This window comes from Microplitis demolitor, chromosome 1 (assembly GCF_026212275.2).
Source record: "Microplitis demolitor isolate Queensland-Clemson2020A chromosome 1, iyMicDemo2.1a, whole genome shotgun sequence".
NCBI lineage: Eukaryota > Metazoa > Arthropoda > Insecta > Hymenoptera > Braconidae > Microplitis > Microplitis demolitor.
Genome location: NC_068545.1, coordinates 2,037,365 through 2,057,573, shown reverse-complemented (window position 1 = coordinate 2,057,573; position 20,209 = coordinate 2,037,365). Strand labels below are relative to the sequence as shown.

General features: G+C 34.3%; 5 protein-coding genes across 7 annotated transcripts; 2 read left to right on the top strand and 3 right to left on the bottom strand.

The window, feature by feature from the left end:
• Positions 1 to 1,175: 1,175 nt before the first annotated feature.
• LOC103568886 (protein AF-9) lies at positions 1,176 to 6,747 on the bottom strand. 2 transcript variants are annotated; one of them, XM_008545921.3, is made up of 5 exons: positions 6,569 to 6,747; positions 6,158 to 6,496; positions 5,900 to 6,049; positions 5,483 to 5,748; positions 1,176 to 5,393 (listed from the first exon to the last, which is right to left on the bottom strand). In XM_008545921.3, exons 3-5 carry the CDS (start codon positions 6,036 to 6,038, stop codon positions 3,468 to 3,470), a joined length of 2,331 nt encoding a protein of 776 aa, XP_008544143.1. In that variant the 5' UTR covers positions 6,039 to 6,049; positions 6,158 to 6,496; positions 6,569 to 6,747; the 3' UTR covers positions 1,176 to 3,467. The 2 variants fall into 2 exon arrangements, with proteins under 2 accessions (XP_008544143.1, XP_008544135.1); XM_008545913.2 differs by having other exon boundaries at positions 6,147 to 6,747.
• A 196-nt stretch (positions 6,748 to 6,943) lies between these two features.
• On the top strand, positions 6,944 to 10,894 carry LOC103568907 (casein kinase II subunit alpha). 2 transcript variants are annotated; one of them, XM_014439786.2, is made up of 9 exons: positions 6,944 to 7,136; positions 7,384 to 7,536; positions 7,611 to 7,857; positions 7,963 to 8,074; positions 8,163 to 8,375; positions 8,556 to 8,750; positions 8,829 to 9,180; positions 9,260 to 9,353; positions 9,817 to 10,894. In XM_014439786.2, the coding sequence occupies exons 3-8, from the start codon at positions 7,763 to 7,765 to the stop codon at positions 9,343 to 9,345; spliced, it is 1,053 nt and encodes a 350-aa protein (XP_014295272.1). In that variant the 5' UTR covers positions 6,944 to 7,136; positions 7,384 to 7,536; positions 7,611 to 7,762; the 3' UTR covers positions 9,346 to 9,353; positions 9,817 to 10,894. The 2 variants fall into 2 exon arrangements, with proteins under 2 accessions (XP_014295272.1, XP_053597274.1); XM_053741299.1 differs by lacking the exon at positions 7,384 to 7,536.
• Positions 10,895 to 11,146: 252 nt separating this feature from the next.
• LOC103568918 (hypoxia up-regulated protein 1) lies at positions 11,147 to 15,147 on the bottom strand. Its single transcript, XM_008545952.3, has 8 exons — positions 14,627 to 15,147; positions 13,578 to 14,538; positions 13,241 to 13,506; positions 13,044 to 13,177; positions 12,712 to 12,947; positions 12,368 to 12,641; positions 11,878 to 12,307; positions 11,147 to 11,809 (listed from the first exon to the last, which is right to left on the bottom strand). Exons 1-8 carry the CDS (start codon positions 14,753 to 14,755, stop codon positions 11,435 to 11,437), a joined length of 2,805 nt encoding a protein of 934 aa, XP_008544174.1. The 5' UTR covers positions 14,756 to 15,147; the 3' UTR covers positions 11,147 to 11,434.
• Positions 15,148 to 15,564: 417 nt separating this feature from the next.
• On the top strand, positions 15,565 to 18,416 carry LOC103568933 (methylcrotonoyl-CoA carboxylase subunit alpha, mitochondrial). Its single transcript, XM_008545978.3, has 8 exons — positions 15,565 to 15,689; positions 15,818 to 15,887; positions 15,949 to 16,668; positions 16,728 to 17,024; positions 17,128 to 17,337; positions 17,414 to 17,908; positions 17,977 to 18,159; positions 18,225 to 18,416. The coding sequence occupies exons 1-8, from the start codon at positions 15,658 to 15,660 to the stop codon at positions 18,333 to 18,335; spliced, it is 2,118 nt and encodes a 705-aa protein (XP_008544200.1). The 5' UTR covers positions 15,565 to 15,657; the 3' UTR covers positions 18,336 to 18,416.
• Positions 18,339 to 20,055, bottom strand: LOC103568924 (2-amino-3-ketobutyrate coenzyme A ligase, mitochondrial). The gene is made up of 5 exons (XM_008545965.2): positions 19,928 to 20,055; positions 19,614 to 19,825; positions 19,047 to 19,540; positions 18,796 to 18,988; positions 18,339 to 18,735 (listed from the first exon to the last, which is right to left on the bottom strand). The coding sequence occupies exons 1-5, from the start codon at positions 19,947 to 19,949 to the stop codon at positions 18,403 to 18,405; spliced, it is 1,254 nt and encodes a 417-aa protein (XP_008544187.1). The 5' UTR covers positions 19,950 to 20,055; the 3' UTR covers positions 18,339 to 18,402.
• Positions 20,056 to 20,209: the final 154 nt, after the last annotated feature.

The window sequence follows — 20,209 nt, the reverse complement described above, 5'->3', positions numbered from 1 at the left end:
TATATTTTATTTCATCCTGTACTTTCCTTCACTCTTCCGCCACCCCATCCCGTCGTTACTTCACCGCCAATCCCGTGGACACTGATATCCTTCTCGTCGTTTGTATCAAATCTTGTGCGACTCAACAATATTTTATATCACATATTTCTTCGATCGTTACAAACATTTTTACCCGCAAACTTTAAAGCTTCAAAACAATAAATTACCCACTCGGAATGAGACCGCTATTTTTTTTAACTATCACCCGAGTAATGAGTTATTATATCAGACTGCTGATAAGTTAATAATATTCCGCGAACGGGGCCTTGTAGAATCACCGTTTCTCCTAAGTCGTTAAAAAATACCTACCAATGAATATATATTCAAGCGAATGCGGTGGATCGCCCGCGTAGATGTGCTTCGTAGTTACACTTTAAAGAAGGAGCTTGAAAAGTTCACGGTCGTGATATATGCAAAGTAGATCCCCGTCACGCTTTTGCCTGACCTGTTCTTAAATTTCGATCTTTATCGTCTTCAAGTACTATAACTATTTCTTTTTCGTAATCCAGCCTAGAATACAAAGTAACAGTCGTCCATAAATATACATATACATATACATATACATGTGCATGTACATATATGTAGACTTGATATCGTACCGACTAATCGGACATATCTTGAAGGATTACTTATGACGTATCCTTGGGTAACTTGTTCACCTTTACAACAATCGCCATCATCAGCAAGCATCAACATCAGCGTCATCAGGTCAAGGCTCAAAACAATACCACTCTTTTGTATTAATAAATATAAATATATATCAAGGTTTAAGTAGACGTTAAATTCACACGTTAAGGGTCGGGATGTAATCAGGACGTGGGTGTAGTTCTAGCTGTGGTAGTGTACCGTAGGATGTGTAATAAGCAATTGCGTGTTGGACGGCTGTTTGGGAATACAGCAACTGTCTGACTTGCTGGGATCGTTCCACTGGCACGAAAGCTCCAAAAGTTTTGCTTAATAAATTAACCCCTTTGTAGAATACCAAAGATTTATCTAGCTGTTACTGTTCCTTTAAATAAATATTCATTTAAAATAACCATTTATTTAACCGGTTATAATAACTAAGAGTACAGCAAACAAACAGAATGAGAATTAAAGTAATGAAGAAAGAAAATAACAGCTTTTTTTTTTTTTTAAATGCAAGTCGTTCTTTATTTAAACGCACACATGTTTTGTTCAAAAGAGTATTTTTTTTTACATTACATTTCATATTAATTTTTAGCTCCATTGATTCATTTCGTTTTACATTATTTCAAAAATTTATCGACCGCGGCTTTGCTGAGCTCACTCTCTTTATTAAATCACATACTGATTTTTTTATTGCCTAATCGATACGGCTTTAATAATAATAATAATATTGTTAAATAAATTTTATTCATTTTTTTTTTTAATTCATTTTTTTTTGTTCTTTATAATAAATCGTATAATTAAAGATTTTTATGTCAATTTACAATCGAAAATTTTGTCGAAAAATATAATTTATGAAATTTTATATAAATTGATTATTATTATTATTATTATTATTTTTATAATTATTATTATTATTATGATTATTATTATAATTATTAATATTCTTATTATAATAAGAGATTGGCCTAATTTTTTTTTACTCATATTAACTTAATTAAATTTACGTACTTTATTAAATAGCCACAAATGCGAACATCGAGTGCTGATACGAAAAAAAAACCCAACAAATTACTATTATTATTATTAATAATTATATTTATATATATATATATTTTTTTACTTGAAATACTTAATTAATAATTAAATAAACTTGACAATAATTTCATTTACTCGTGGTAGCGGCTTAATGACTTCTAGATCTTCCTCTAGCTTATTTGATTTATGATATTAATGAAATTACACTATTTCCAACATTACTCATTCATGTTTCCTATGATTACGTAAAAAATACCTACCGACACTCTATATTTAACTTGTATTAGGGTACAAGTACCATTTTTGGGCACTGATCAGTTTTTGGAAATTTAATACTTTATTTTTAGGAAATTCTCAGACCCCCAACAAAGGATGAAAGAAAACAATTTTAGACCAGGGTGAAATTGGCTGCCCTTGAGCTGACACCCGGAGTTTGAAATCGTATTTAATCCTGGGTCACACAATATTTTTTGTGATTACCTGCATTGAAATTTTCAATTCCAGTGTCAGCGGCCAGTAAGAAACGAGTTAATTTAAGATCGATGGTGTGATCACTATTAGCGTAAGCGTAAATTGTAATTTGCAATTTATAATTAAGCTGAAACTATAATTAGTATATTACACACCTAGGGAAGGAAGTAGGACATTCTAAGTCGCGTATAAAATTTGCTACTCAAGCCGAAGGTAAACACGCGATGTATAAAATTTTGCACTAGATCTGCATCTGAAAGTTTAAATTTTTGCTTGTGAGTGGGAGGAATGGCGCATGCGCTAATTTTTATTATTTTTTTCATAAAGGAAAAGAACGACTTTCTTCCATATAGAGAGGGCAGGAATTTAAACTTTCGACGTAGGTATGGTGAAAAATTAAAGCATTAATTTAAGAGAAGTTCAAGAGAAGTTTCTCTGAGGTATAGATTTTTAAAAAAATTACTGTTGTTATCAACGAGGAGTGAAACGAAATTTGGTAAATAAATCAAATTATAATTCAAATTTTCAAGTTTTTTGGGCTGAAATTTATTTACCAAATTCCATTTTACTCCTCATTAATAAGTAATTTTTAAAAATTAATACTTTAATTTTTTTTTAATTAATTAATAAAATTTTAGTAGCATTGAGTTGTTGAATATTTTTGAGTGGGGAGTACTGAGAATATCCGTAATTAATGAAGAAGTATAAAAAAAATGATCACTTGTGTGACAAAAGCTTCTTCGAAGACATTTAAAAAAAAAAATTGTCATTGCATATTTTACAAATGTTTAGTATCCAAAACTGACTCCAGTGTCCAAAAATGGTACCAATACCCCGTGTTATTTTTTTTTTTAACTCTCCTTTACGTTAAATAGATGCATACTGAATACTCATGACATGACACATTAACAAAATGTCAACTTATTTTTTGGCAATGAGGTTAGTAAAATAAAACAATGATCACTAAGTTTGGCGCAACGGTGATGTACATACTTAGTACATGGATAGTACGTAGTATTAATGATAATAATATTATTAATTAATTAATTAATAAACCAACATTCATATAATTTAATTTTATCTACTTACACCTATAAATAATAATAATTAATAATAATATTATCTTCATACTGTGCAACCGAGTACTAATTACTTGGATAGTTTTATAAATATAAATTATAATTATAACTATTATATTATTAATATATATAATATATTTATAATAATAATAAATCAATTGATGAATTGATTGATTAAATTAAATAATAATAATTGATTTAGTTATTGAGTTGTCAAGACGCAGAGAAGAACTGCTGCAAGCGTTGTACTGTTCTGCGGTCCAGGGCGCAGAGGTCGAAGTCAAAGGTCTTGCGGGTTATTTCATACTGGCCAGTGGCCGCTATTACTTGGACGACACGCTGTAGCTCTTGATTGTCCTGGAGGGTCATTATTTTTTGCTGCAAGTCTTTAAGCTGGGACACGTAGTCTTCGGAAAATACTAAAGGCTCGTCTGTTTCCGATTCAATCAGTACGCTATTGGTCGAGTCGGGGGCTATTTGTTCGGTTTCATGCTCGAATTCTTGTTTCGCTGTTTCCATTTCTTCGGGCAATTCTTTCACTGTCGGATACCCGGCTGTCACTTCAACGGTCACTGGTGATTGGCTTGAAGATACGGGTTCTAATGGTGGCGAGAATCCAGTGTCTTTTTCACGTTTAACTGCTGGAGCCTCGTCCTCACCTTTGCTGTCACTGCGTCTTTTTCTTTTTTTATTGTCCCGCTGTTCATCATTACCAGTGTTACCTCCAGCCCCTCCCGCTCCACCTCCAGCAGCTGTACTACCAGTACCAGCACTGCTCCCACGAACGGGCTTTAATTTATCTTTTTTTACTTTGTCCGGGCGTTCACGTTTCACATGATCAGAACCTGGTGATAACGGCCTTGCCGGTCGACTTTCTGACCCACCAGTATTTCTAACAGTCTCTTGTTCACTTTTCAGGCTCGTCAAAGTCTTGGAGTCCTCTTCGTCAGCAGAGTTGGCCGAGTCGCTGCTATTGTCACGATCATGAGTATCCGCAGTAGATGAAGAGTTAGTCTGGGGCGGATTGCTCGTAACAGCAACTGAATCTTTTTCATAATTTTTCTGTTTATCCCTCTTGTCCCGTCTCTCGCGTTCGCGGCTGTCGTCCGTCCGCTCCTTTTTCTCTTTTTTCCGGTGCTTGTGTTTCTGTCTGTCCTTATCACTGCGCGCATCTTTTACCTTCTCCACCTTATCCACCACCTCGGACTTATCGCTCCTGGATTTAGAACTGCTGCGATCATCTTTGACAGGTTTGGGTGATTTTTTAACATCTTTCAGCTGCTTGCTCTCCTGGACTTTATTGTCTTTCTCAACCTTATCATGTTTATCCAATTTATCCAGACTCTTTTTACTATCCGAACTCTTTGGTTCTTTAACTTTATCACGGTCCTTTTCACGCGCCTTGTCCTTGCGCTCGCTATCTTTATCATCTTTATATTTTTTCTTCTTCTTATCATTCTTCAATTCCTCGAGTGATCCGGCACTAGCACCAGCAGTCCCACCCCCACCAGCAGCCGCACTCTTAGGAGCCTCCTTGACTTTATCTTTATCTTTACTACTCGGTTTCTCCGTCACCAATTTTTTGTGATCTTTCTCACGTATTTTAGGCGACGAAGACTTAACCGTAGTCCCCGATTCCGGGGGGCTGAGCTGTTGCTTCTTGACAGCTGCAACTCCCGGCGAGGGGGGTCTTTTACTACTAGGACTCGGATGACTATTTTTACTATTCACGGGACTAGGAGGTCGTTTGCTCTTCTCTTTACTCCGTTCTTTATCCCTCGTAACATCTTTACCTTTTTTATCTTTTTTCTCTTTTTCTTCACCATTACTTTTATCACGTTTGCCATCCTTATGAGGACTGTGTTTTGTTTTATTAGCCTTGTTATCATTTTTATCCGATTTATCAGGTGGTAATTTTTGATAACTCGTTTTATCACCAGTCTTATTTTTATTTTCCGGCGATACTTTTGTTATACTTACTGGCGTACCAAATAAATCAACAAATGCTGCTGTAGTTTTTGGTTCAATAACGCGATGTTTTTTAGCATCACTACCACTTAGTTTTGGTTTACCGACCATTGGAACAGATAGTTTTGATTCACTTTTATCATGTCCTTCTTCAATACTTGATACCACCACCTAAAATAATAAATTTCCATCAATAACAACCAACCAATCAACAAACCAACTATCAAATAATTAAAAAAAAATAAAAATTAAATACTTACACCACCGCCTTTCAATAATTTTCTACGAAAATCATCTGACGGATTGATAAATAATTCTGAATGACGTATGACATTATTGATAGGAGGGCCACTCTCTTGTAATTGCAAGTCGTACTGTATCTGAATTTTTTTAGGCTCGTCATTATTTTTCAGATAAACAAAAATAGGCAGCAAGAAACCAGCGTAGCCCGACTCCTTGAGCGAATACGGCGGACTCTTGAGAATACGCTTGGGGTTCGAGAAGGTATCGTGTAGTTGAAAGACAACTGAAACGCATATAAATATTAAATGACAGTCTATTGATTTGTAAATTATGTGAACTATCCCCAGCTTAACGTACTATCTATTTCGCTATACTCCGGTAGTAACTGACGATAGTTAACAGAACAATACCCCAAGTTAACGCAACTACTCTACCTTTCTTAATATACTGGCTTATGTCCGCATTGTCAACACCTCTGACATACAAATCCCAGTCGTGGGTGTATCCTTCAGGAGTAGTCCGGGCTCTCAACATCGACGTGTGCCCGCATTCAAGTGTTATTCTGATTGCCATTCTTCTCAAGTCTAAAAAAATAACCAGCACACGTGTAAGCTCCTCATAAACAAATAAACTCCCACTTCCACCAGCATCATCATCATCATTATCATCATAGAAACTAACCTAAGACTCACCTCTGGCTGGTGATTCTCATAAATGTTACTCAGTAACAAAAAATTTACAATAACTACCGATTAATTTTATTGAAAAAAAACCAAAACAATTAATTAATTCAACTTGACGCGTCATTGCAGTCTTTTAAAATTACATTGAGATTAAATAGTCTCCAACGTGTTACATCAACATACAAATTTATCATCAAATATCAATAGCGATAATTAAAACAAAAAAAAACGTAATAAATAATAAATAACACACTTATAATTTACAACTGTCTGAACATAAACTTTTAAAAATTATCACAGAGTAAACCAGGAGCCTGTTTTTCATTTACGAATGACATAAATACCTGGCTGATAACATAAATAATTATTTAGTTACTTAGTTGTCAACATTTATGAGTAAACAAAAAAAAATACTATTACAATAATTATAGTAATTATAATAATGATTATAATAATCCTTCGCCATCATCTATTTTTCATATATAAATAACTTGTGCCATCGTTACTCCATGAATAGTACGAATGGTTGCGTATACGTGATAACTGATATGGCTACTGGCTCACTATCCGTCCAAATTATTTTTTTTCTGTACCCAGGAGAATGTTGGCTGTGATGATGACTAATTCAACCAATAGACGAACTCTTTTAGCTGCCACGGCTGCTGATATAAAAGACTGTCATTTATTGGCGGGTAAAATGGCGCGCGCCAATGGAATCATTTTCTAGACAAAATGTCGTACCCAGCAAATGATCACCGAGAAGTTGAATTAATAAACTGACGGCGGGTTTTCAAAGTTGGCGGCAGAGCAGACCCCGGCTTCCATCTTGGATTGTGTTCGTTTGAGAAGCCGGGTCTTCGTAAATTAATCGACTTACGTGGATCGCGTGGTTAATTATTATTAATTTAATAATTAATATATTATTACTGTTAAATATTATCAATAAGTTTTAATATTTTTTTTACTACTGGTGTACGGTATGCTCTAGGTAAGACCTTTTATCTTTATCATACCGCACTCACACTCATTATTTCAAGACAATCATATATATTACAGATGCATGATAATATAAAACTTTTTTTTTTAACCCACGGTCTGTGGGTGTGTATACTCAGTATTATTTTTTATTAATTTTATATATTTTATGTCAAAAAAATTTATTTCTCTCATTAACTTGCCGTCATTTGTTTTTTTTTTTTTTTAAATTTTTTTTTCATTTCAAAATTATTTTGTAGGATTTATAATTTATCTGATGACTGACAATCAGGTTATGTTCATATGAGACATCAATACCATCAATTACTGATACACTTTTTCTCCAAGTTGATTTTTTAACCAGTAATTTAACCAACTCATTAATTACCATCACTATTAATAATTATACGCTGGTAATTTAAGTGATTGATTATTTATTTAATTGATTAGTAGACTAAACAATTTTTTTTTTTTATTTGAATTTCAGGGCTGGTGAAAAATTTACATGGTAGTCGTTTGGTGTGCGGCTATGCTGGTGCAGAATTAATTAGTAATATTTTACGTAATAGAGTTAAATTAAGTCCATTAATCAATAGTGTTAACGATATCAAATATATTTGCTCCAAAATATACGAGGAAATGGCATTACCGAGCAGAGCACGTGTTTATGCTGATGTTAATTCACATAAACCGAGAGAGTATTGGGATTATGAATCATACGTAGTCGACTGGGGGTAAGTATTTATTATTATATATATATTTATATATATATATGTGTATATATATGAAGTAATTATGACTGTAACTTGATACCATTGGGTTTTATCGTTTGCTTACAGACAACAAGACGATTATCAGTTAGTAAGAAAATTAGGTAGAGGTAAATACAGTGAAGTATTTGAAGCTATCAATGTCACAAACAATGAAAAGTGTGTTGTGAAAATATTGAAGGTATTTTTATTTTTATTATTATTATTATTATAAAACGATGTTGGTTAATCATTGAAATAATGATAATAATAATTGTTGGTAATTATAGCCGGTGAAGAAGAAGAAGATAAAACGGGAAATAAAAATCCTCGAGAATCTTCGAGGCGGAACTAATATAATAACACTGCAAGCTGTTGTTAAAGATCCTGTTTCAAGGACACCGGCATTAATATTTGAATACGTCAATAATACAGACTTCAAACAACTTTATCAAACCCTTACGGATTATGATATTAGATATTACCTCTATGAACTCCTTAAAGTATTTATTTTTAATATTTTTTTATAAAATTTATTATACTGAAGTTAGCCGACGTCTAATAACTTTTAGTAATTCGTAATTGATTTATGTAGAAAAAAAAATTGTTAATTGTCTGCTAACTTTATGATAATATTAAATTTAACTATCGATATTTATTTATTTAATTTTTAAAACTAATAGGCATTGGACTATTGCCACAGCATGGGCATTATGCACAGAGATGTTAAGCCGCACAATGTAATGATCGACCACGAGAATCGTAAGCTTCGTTTGATTGATTGGGGATTAGCTGAATTTTATCATCCGGGACAGGAATACAATGTTCGTGTTGCATCACGATATTTCAAGGGACCAGAATTGCTTGTTGACTATCAGGTACTATAACATACTCATTAATTTGATAATAATAATTATTATTGCATTGCTGAATATTAATTAACGTAATGATTGCAGATGTACGACTACTCTTTGGACATGTGGTCACTGGGCTGCATGCTCGCGAGCATGATATTTAGGAAAGAACCGTTCTTCCACGGACACGACAACTATGACCAGCTGGTGAGGATCGCCAAGGTACTAGGGACCGAGGAACTCTTCGAGTACCTTGACAAATATCATATCGAGCTAGACCCGCGATTCAATGACATTCTGGGTCGCCACTCTCGCAAACGCTGGGAGCGTTTCGTCCACTCGGAAAACCAACATCTTGTCTCTCCCGAGAGCCTCGATTTCCTAGACAAACTTTTGCGCTACGATCACTACGAGAGATTAACCGCGCGAGAAGCAATGGATCATCCTTATTTTTGTAAGCTTTATCTTTAATTACTTATTGATAATTTTAATTATTCAAATGGTGATTTCATCCTAATATTTACTTATTTCAGACCCAATAGTAAAAGACCAAGGTCGATTGACAATGGTCTCGTCTTCACCTACTCCCATGACAGGCTCGATGCCTGTAGGTGAGTAGCAACTCAGGTAATGTCACCATCAATATTTTTTTTTATTTTTTTTTACGTTCATTAGAATAGAAATTTTTTACTTCCTTTTTTTTCAAGTCGAAATCACGAAAAATATTTATTTTTAACTGTTTACAGTTAAATTTAGTATTTAATGGTAATGCTCACTTCCGGTACACTTTTGTCGTGAACAAAAATAGAAATTTCTACTCATCTAGAAACTTTTTTACCGGCCATTTTAATTTGGCAGCAAAAAAAATATAAAATAATTAAATCGTTATCTGTTAAATTAAAAAAAAAGTGTACCGAGATTAAATAAATAAGAGAAGTCGCGTTAAAATTCAACTGCGCGTAGTAGATGCGCGTGAAAAATATAGAAGACCCAAAAAAAAAATTAACGAATCATTTAAAACGGTCTTTTCACAATCAAAAAAATGATGGTATTTAAAATAAAATAAAATAAAATGTGTTAATTTTTGCAGGTGCCCATAACGAGACAATGAACCCATTGCCAGCTGGATCGGCTGGGCAGGAAAATATGAGTGGAGTAGCCGCCGGCATGGGCCTCTTAGAGGAACTTTCTTCAATCCAGCCGATATCCCAGCTGTCAAAAGTTCAACATTAGTCAAAAACAGAGAAAATAATAATAATAATAATAACATAACATCTTTAATTAACTACAGTACACCCGTATATGATGAATTAATTGTACCATCGACATCAATTATAATAATATCATCAATAATAACAATAATAATAATAATTATAATAATAATAATAATAATAACAAGAACAAGAATAGATACTTCTGAATTAATGGCATTCCGGTTTATCAATTTGACGGCAACGATATTTTTTCATTGAGACTGAAATATGTCATATATATATTTTTTTTTTTTTTAATTTTTGTTTTTGATAATAGCTGTTTTCAATATTAAAGATTAAAGTTAAAAATTATTAAAGTACTTAGTTGATTCGACAATAATTTTAAGTTATATAAAAATATTAAAATAATAATGATAATAATATAAAGTTTGAAGTTTCTTTTTTTATATTCATATAAAAGTTAATTAAAAAACAAAAAATACCTTTGCATTATTTTGAATGAACTGACGGGTGATTATTTGCTATTAATTATTTATAATTGATAATTAAAACTCCCGCCTGATTTTAATTTAAAATTCGCGGTTCCGATTCAAATGTTCCTGTAATTTTTTTCTGTACGATCATAGTTATTAAATGATAAATAATAATAATAATAATATTGATAATTATAATTGTAATTATTAATATAACAATAACAGTAAATAAAAAAAATGCAGTTGGTTAACTGACCAAGGAAGAGCCAATATTTATAAGTATCAAAACTCGCATTCACTCTCTATGTACATGATTACTTTTAAAATTAAAGAAAAAGATAAATAGTAATTTTAATTTATCATTTTTAAGTAATGGTTTGAATTATTCACTTATATATTTAAAGACAAATGAACAAATGAAATAAAAAGTAATAAAAGAGAGAAGAAAAATAAAATAAATAAATGTTAGCCGATAATTTCACCAGCAGTTACACAATTTTATTATTATTAATATTAATTCTCCCACATAATCCTAAATTTTAATTATAAAATGAACAAACGGACCTCCTCGTAAGTTTGTATCCGTAATATTTGTTAATTTAAATATATAAATATATATAAATGTCATTTATTATTTATCCCTAAGTCGGTAAATCTATTACTTTAAAATATGAATGACGAGTAATGAAATAACAATAATAATAATAATTAATTAATTAAAAAAAAAATTAAATTAAATTTGTATGAATCTTTTAATGGAAAATTTGTCGATGGTAATTTATATAATTGTAATCAATACTGTACATGATTTGCATTTACGCGGACTTGTGCAGGCGTATTTATAAAAAAAAGAAAAAGAAATCGCTTACCGCATATATATATATTATAAGTTCTAGATAAATGTAAAAGTTTTTGAATGATGATAAATTTTTTTTCATTTCTCGGCAATGTAACCAATAGAGGAAAAAAAACAATTATTATTATTAAATATGAAGAAATTTTTTTCTAAAATACACGCGTTTTAAAGTTCTTGATGTTTATCTTCTTTACTTTCAGGTTTTTCTGCAGTAGAATCTGAGGGTAGAGGCGCGGAGTCAGCAGTTGGCTCTTCCGCTGGTTTGCTCTCGATGTCTTCGGTATCGAACGTCACTTCCTCATCACTGTCCGTGGTGTTTGGCGCGGAATCAGTGGATTCACTTGCTTTTGGTTTTTCCTCGGCTTTCTCAGTCTGGTTCCCGGTCTCCTGCTTGGGTTTCCATATCTTAGCCTTGTTCACTAGATACTTTACTTCGCGGTCAAGCAGAGCCATTTTATTGGCAATGTCGCGGACTGAGTATTTTATCGGCTCGTACAGGGGAGTTTCGCTCGTTGTTTTAACAACCAAGTCATGGTACTCCTATAAATAAAAAAATAATTTAATAAAATTAATTACTCGACGGTAATTTAATTCGAAATTTAATTTACCTGAGTTTCATTAATCATTTTTTCTAATTTCTCAGTTTCCACTTGCGTGAATATTTGATCAGCACCCTGGATATTTTTCATGTTACTCAGAAACACATTGCTGGCATTCAACATCGACCGCATGCCCGCGAGTACATCAGGGCGCTCGCGATGTTCGAAAACGCGTTCGTAAATCCCGGCGGTTTTTTCTTTCAATTCAACTAATTTTTGTTCGTACAATTCTGCTGTTGCGTCAAAGCCGTCTTCGTAGAGCCAATCGGACGTCTCCTGGCATAGTTTTGTTATTTCTTCAATTTCTTTGGGTGTCGACGCCTGCTTGTACTCATCAGACAACAGATGCTGCAGTGTATTGATGACAAATGACTCCAAGTTATTTTGCGCTGTTTCTCGCTTGACTTTTTCCATATCGCGTTCATCAAGTAGCCGTAATCTAAACAAAAAATCACCATCAATTACTGATACCAGTGATAATTAAAAGAATAAAACTTACGTTTCAATAGAAGCTTGTAATTTATCGCCGACTAATTCTTGGGGTCCAAATTTAGTTTCCGAAGCACTTATTGGCTCCTTAAGAATAGTCAAAGTCGGCTTCTTTTCAACTTTAGTTTCTGTTTGATTTGAGGATTTATCCTCGGCTTTAGTCTCATTATCAGTCTTAACTTTTTCCTCGGATTTCGTCGCCTGCTCTGGTTCTTCATGAACGGGTTTAACTTCTTCCTTGAGTGGCTCTTCAGACTTTTCTACCTGATCAGTTTCTTCAGCTCCTACATTGTAATTTAATTATCAAAGTCATTTAAGTTTTATTTAAGTAAACTAACGATAAAAAATATATACCAGAGAAAAGTTGACTTATAGTTGAACCTAACTTGGACAAAGTGCCCTCGTCTTTAACTTCAGTAATTGTTTTCTCAGCAACAGCTTCAACATTTACCAGGTTAAGGAGACCGCTGTCGTCCATGAGGAAGTGAGCTTTGATACCCTTGCTCTCAGCACCTTCCTTAGCTTGTTTCTCAAGTGCTTCAGCAACTCCCGAGAGTTCTATTATCGATATATTCAAACTTCCAATCGCTCTGTTGATGGATTTTCATAAATAAAAATTATCCGACCATACTTAGCTACTCTACCATTAATTAAATAATTAAATAATAATTACTACTGCAACTTACTGAATTTCATGAGCTGGTAGATGATCAAGATCAGCGTAATTAACAGAAAACGAAAAATCTCCCTTACGTTTATTGAAAGTTATTATTTTTTTTTGAGGATAAGAATTCATTCTGCCAAATAATGTCCTTCGTACCTGAATAAAATAATTCAAATATTCAAATAAAAATATTTCTTAACCCTTAATAATAATATTTACCTGTTTGTTACCCTTTTCTTCATTGGACTTATCAAAATTAATTTGAATAGGAAAGATAACCGCATCTTTAATAATAAATTTCGTAACTTTAAAACCTTGACTCAAATCAGCGGCTCTGTAGACAGCACCCAGAGCAGCAGCTTCATCTGTGTTTATATTTTTCGACAAATCAGTTCCTACGAACTCGGTTAAAATGTCTTGAATTTTCGGCATTCTGGTGCCGGCTCCAACCAGTACCACTTGGGAAATTACATCCATTGTCAAAGCTATCAACCAATTAATTAATTGATTAATTACTTTTATAACAGTCAAATAATTCCGTCGATCAAAATCTTACCTGAGGTATCCAGTGCCATTTTAATAGGACGGATGACCCGTTCAAATAAATCTGAGCACAGTTCCTCGAGTTTTTCTCTGGTGACGAGGAATTTAAAGTCCTGGTCATCGAGCAGACTTTCAACTTGTGCATAATGATCAGCATTTGCGCTGAGAACATTTTTAACCCGACCTGCTTCTTTGAAGAGCTTGGCCATGGAACGCGGATTATTGAACACCGAGTTACTAGTTTTCTTGAGTTTATCAAACTCGCTGGCTAAATAATTTTGTAATCTAGTCTGTACTTCAAGACCTCCAAGTGTCCTGTCATATCCGACACCTAGAATGCTCACTTGCGGGCTCGTCTCGACGAATCCCCGGTCTTTGGTCTTGACATTCTGGTAGCTGACCACTGTCGCAGTCGTCGAACTGGCTCCCATATCATAAAACATGATATAGTGCGCGGTGTCATTGATTTCCTTGCGATGGAAAATTCCATAATTGAGTGCCACCGCCATATAATCATTTATTAGCTGCAAAACTTTTAAATTAGCCAGCTCAGCAGCCTGCATCACCGCTCTCCTCTCAGCTTGATTGAAGTAACCAGGAACAGTTATGACAGCTTCATTTATTTTCTGTCCCGCCGAACTCTCGGCAAACTCTTTCGACTTTGTTAATATCTGAGCTAAAAGTACTTCCGGAGTATATAAAGTGTTTTCATCAAATTTAAACGCAATAGTGTTGCGCTCCTCATCGGCTACTATTTCATAGTAAGGAAATCTTTTTCTGTACAAATCAACCATCGGATTGTCTATAGATTTACCAAGCAAATCAACGATATATAAAAAACTCTTCTTGGGATACTTAGCGCTAACTATTTGTGCGTCTTCGCCAAATACCCTTTCATCATCACGAAACGCAATCATCGTTGCTGTTTTTCTTTTGGATTCTTTGTTCAACGCAATCTCCATGGGAACACCAGGCTAAATAATTCAAACCATCATTATCGTCATAAATAAATTTAAACTCTACGTAGTTTTAAGACGTCTAGAAAATTCTATGGATACTTACAGAAACGATAGCGACTTTCATCCATTCGCTACCTAAATCGACACTCATAACAGCAACCGAGGCAACATCATCAACATAGAGAGCTAACAGCAGACTTGCCAGGAAACTCATTAGTACTGACGACTTCATTTTCAGTGATAAAATTTTTTTTTAAACTCACAATTCACGAAGACATTAACAAGTATTTTTATGGAAAACTATTATTTTGACAGGTACTGTCTGTTTGAATAAAAAGTTTGTTCGCTTGTAAATACAATGAGTTACTTTTTATTATTGGAGTAAATAATTCGTATATTGAGTTTTAAAATTTTATTTTTTGTATTTTGACCTGGAGAAATGTCACGAATAATTACACGTGGCCACCAGACAATGATTTAATCGTTATTACAACTAAACAGATGAACTTTCGTGAATGTACCGGCAACAATAACTTATCATTCAGTTATTCTCTCGTGTGTCAATTTTTCATTGGCTCCTGTAAGTCCAAACACGTGGTGCTATTGGTCCGCGTTGTCAAATTATAACCTGCGGTGCTTAGAAGAATATGCACTTATTTTATGTAACGTAATCACCGAAAACCCAAATGTCGCAGGGATTCAAAAAAGCGGCGCGAGATGGCGGTAAATTTGAATTTCGACAGCTGGAAAGTGCTGCCTTTTTTAATGTCAGATTTAAATATTGTTATTATGACAGTAATGTAAACAAATAGTTTATAAAAATATATGACAATTTTTTTAAAAATAATTTATTTAAAATTAAATTACATAAATTTTTCATTTTAGATTTTAAAATTCTAATAAATTTATTATTTGCGCGGGAGTTTATTCAAAAAAAAAAATTTATTGATTATAATTCCATGCAAATGATTTTGATATCTTATCTCAATTAATGATACATAAATAATCAACGTGACCTTTACAAATGTATGTTTCACATATATTGAATAAATATGAGATATTTGGAAGAATTTATACCATAAGTTATATGATACAATTTATTTTTATTATAAAATAGTAATTAATTGACTAATTATGTATCATCTAAGTAAAACTTTTTGTCGAAGGTAAGATTTATCAATAAAAAATTATTTATAAAAATTAAAATCTGCAATTATTAATAAATAATTAAATCTCTGTCAATAATTAGTACCATGTCAATCACTGGGTCTTTTACTTTTGTTTTTTTTTACAGGAAATCAGTTTTCCTGAAAAATGAACGTGAGTTCTCAGCGTCTGGAGTCTTGAGTACTGCGATTACTAAAGTAATTATTTATTTATATGAATGACAGCTCGGATGAACTGATGATTTAAATTTATTGATAGGTACTGATAGCAAATCGCGGAGAAATAGCATGCCGGGTGATGAGGACAGCCAGGAAACTTGGTGTAAAAACGGTTGCTGTTTACAGCGACGCTGATAGAGACTCAATGCACGCAGACCTGGCTGATGAAAGTTACTACATAGGTCCGTCAGCTTCAAGTGAAAGCTACCTGAGGCAAGACAAAATAATATCGGTTGCTAAAAAAACAAAATGTACGGCCATACATCCAGGATATGGTTTCCTGTCAGAGAACATGGAGTTCGCGCAGCTTTGTCAGAGGGAAAAAATAATATTTATCGGGCCTCCGGCGAGCGCTATAAGAGATATGGGGATAAAAAGCACTTCTAAAGAAATAATGAGTAGAGCTGGAGTTCCTATTATTGAAGGCTATCACTCGAGTGATCAAAGTAACGAAATCCTTTTAGCGGAAGCTAGGAAAATAGGTTTCCCTGTGATGATAAAAGCCGTACGGGGTGGCGGTGGCAAAGGCATGAGAATAGCAGAAGAAGAAAATAAATTTTTCGAAGCCCTGGAGTCAGCGCGTACTGAAGCGATCAAGTCCTTTGGAGACTCTGATGTTCTTTTGGAAAAATACGTTCTGGATCCACGACATGTCGAGGTCCAAGTGTTCGCTGACACTCACGGAAATGCTGTTTATTTATTCGAACGCGACTGTTCTGTTCAGAGACGACACCAGAAAATAATTGAAGAAGCGCCCGCTGTAATTATACTTCAAATAATATTTTTATTACAAAGTCATGAGTTGTTATTTATTTATAGCCAGGATTATCTGAAGAAACTCGTATAAAACTGGGCGAGGCTGCCGTGCGAGCCGCCAAAGCAGTCGGATACGTCGGCGCTGGTACTGTTGAATTTATAATGGACCAAAATGATCACAGTTTCTATTTTATGGAGATGAATACACGGTTACAAGTCGAGCATCCAGTTACTGAAGCCATCACTGGGTTAGATCTCGTTGAGTGGCAATTAAAAGTTGCGGCTGGTGAAAAACTTCCACTTGCACAGCGGGATATTACCATTAGAGGTCACGCGTTCGAAGCCAGAATTTATGCAGAGGCATGACATTATACTTTATAATAGTAACTAGAGTATACTAAGTACCTTGTACTTGTACTCAAAAATAATTAATAATTAAAATAACTTTGTTTTATATTTTTAGGATCCTCGGGGTGGATTTCTACCACGCGCGGGACCGCTGCTGCATCTCACACCGCCGGAGGCTGATGAAAATGTCAGAGTTGAAACCGGAGTTAGGCAGGGCGACCAAGTCTCTGTTTATTATGATCCGATGATCGCTAAATTAGTAGTCTGGGGAAGTGACCGCAGCGAAGCGCTCAGACTTTTGAAAATAAAATTATCTGATTACAATGTACTTGTACTTGATTTATTTATTATTCAACTGATGGAAGATGGCAAGAATTTAAAAGTAAATTTAATGTCCGCAGATCGCCGGCGTAGAAACCAACATCGAGTTTCTGAAAGACTTGTGTGGGCATAAAAATTTTGAAGCTGGCGCAGTACATACGGGATTCATAGAAGAGTGTAGAGATTCATTGTTCCCAAAGCTACAGGTTCCTAGTGATATTTTATGTCAAGCGGCGCTTGCCGCAATACTCTACGAAGATTTAGTTTGTTTAAAAGCTGCTGTGGGTGGGCAAAATCCCTGGAGTCCGTTCAATACAGAGTTGGGGTTCCGAGTAAACCACTCGCTCTCCAAGCAATTTAAATTTTTATTTGATGACAAAAAATTAATCGTAGATGTCAAGTACACGGAGCCAGAAGTCTATTCAATGCAAGTTAATGGTATTGGACCTTGGAGAAAGGTCATAGGTACCTTGACTCAGGGAGATAATATTCTTGAGTTAAGATCAGAGGTCGAGGGAAAAAAAACAAAGACCAGAATCGTTAAAATTAATGATGAGCTCCATATATTTACTAATGTAATTGCTTTTCTTTTTTTATTTGCAACTGTTAAGACTTAATGGCTCATTAATTAACCATTTTTAAGGATCGTGCTTGGAAATTAAACACCCCGCAGCCGGAATTTCTATCTAAAATAAATATAAAATCCGACTTGACTGGCGCGGCAGTGAGTCCTATTCCTGGAGTCGTAGATAAAATTCTCGTGTCTCGTAACGATTCCGTAAAGAAAGGAGACGCGTTGCTGGTAATTGTCGCAATGAAAATGGAGGTTCGTTCATTATTTATATCCATCATATATATATTTATATTTTACTAATAAACCCAATTATCTAGCATCTGATCCGAGCATCCTCAGATGGAGTCGTCGAGGAAATTCTCTGCGTAGTGGGTGACACCGTAGCAAAAGACCGATTGCTCGTTAAAATCACCGAGGAAAGTAAATAAATATCATGTACAAAAAGTATTTTATAATTATTTAGATAACAAAAATATATTGTATAAAAATATAAATTTATATCACATTGAGCCCCCGGCCTATTTCAATGAAAGCCTCTACTGTGCGATCAATATCTTCCCGAGTGTGTAACGCACTCAGTTGAACACGAATTCGTGCTTTGCCTTTCGGCACCACCGGGTAACTGAATCCTATTACATATATCCCTCTCCCGAGCATTTTATCAGCAAATGTGGATGCTAATTTAGCATCGCCGAGCATTACTGGAGCTATTGGATGATTGTCGCCACTCATTACAAATCCCGCTGAGGTCATTGCGTTTCGAAAACGCTGAGTGTTTTCCTCAACGCGACTCATCAGTGATGGATTGTTCATAATTAACTCAATTGCCTACAAATTTATAATATTAATAATTTATATGAAAATATTACAGTCAAATTTTTTAATTACTTTAATCCCAACAGCAACAACTGGCGGCGGCAAAGCGTTGGAAAATAAATAAGGTCTGCTGCGTTGTCTTAGCAAGTCAATAAGTTTTTTTGAACCAGTAGTATATCCACCAGCAGCTCCACCCAATGCTTTTCCTAATGTCGAGTTAATGATGTCAACTTTTCCCAATTGATTGAAATATTCTTCAGTGCCTCTGAAATTGACAATGACTTTAAAGTTTAAAAATATATGAGTGATCATTGAAAAAATACCTGCCGGTTTTGCCAATGAATCCGGTGGCATGACAGTCATCAACAAAAGTAATCGCGTTGTACTTCTTCGCTAGATTAATTATCTCTGGCAGCGGAGCGAAATTACCGTCCATCGAAAAGACACCATCAGTTGCGATGAGCCTCAGACGAGCTGACTGGGCTTCCTGGAGTTTGGCTTCCAGGTCAGCGAGATCCCGGTGCTTGTACCGGAACTTCTGGGCCTTGCAGAGACGGATCCCGTCGATAATCGAAGCGTGATTCAGTTCGTCACTTATCACCGCGTCCTCCGGCTTCAACAGGATCTCAAAGAGACCCGCGTTCGCGTCAAAACACGAGGCGTAAACGATCGCATCTTCTCGCCCATGAAACTCTGCGATTTTCGACTCCAATTCCCGATGTATGTCTTGGGTTCCGCAAATAAATCTCACGGAACTTAATCCTGCTCCGTATTTATCTAGCGCTTCTTTTGCCGCAGTAATCAGCTCTTGGTTGTCCTAGTTTTTTAAAATTAAATTCAAACTCTTAATAAAAATAAATAATTAAAATTTAAATATTTTATTTGATTACCGATAATCCTAAATAATTATTTGCACAAAAGTTCAGAACTTTATGACCAGTATTTAGTTTAATATTTCTGTTCTGCGATGACACTATTATTCTTTCATTTTTCCACGTCCCGGCATTTCTTATTTCCGCAAGTTCTGGCTCAAGAATTTCCGGGTACGAGCTAAAACTTCTGACATTTATTATTTTCCCATGTCCAGAAAAAAGTCTGCAATCTGTAAAATTAAACGTTTACAAATTTGAAATTACAGGCAATAAAAGTAAGAAAAATCTAACAGTAAAAATATACAAATAGAAGGAAAATATTTTAAACTTACAGGTAATTCGTGCTGAATACATTTTTTTGTCTACTTTATATCTTTATAAGTCCAATACAAGTTCGGGTGTAAGGCCAAGATCCTCAGTCTGTAGTTCAATAAACAGGTTTCCATGATCTAGCAGGAACGAGTCGGCCTTGAGGATGTAAAAAGAAATCTCTTATAATTTTTTTTCTCTTAAATAAGCGGTAATGTATATATAGATATAGAAATATATGAAAAGTATATTATGTAGAACGAAGAGAGTATAATAGTATAATGTATATAATAAAAGGGGCCACG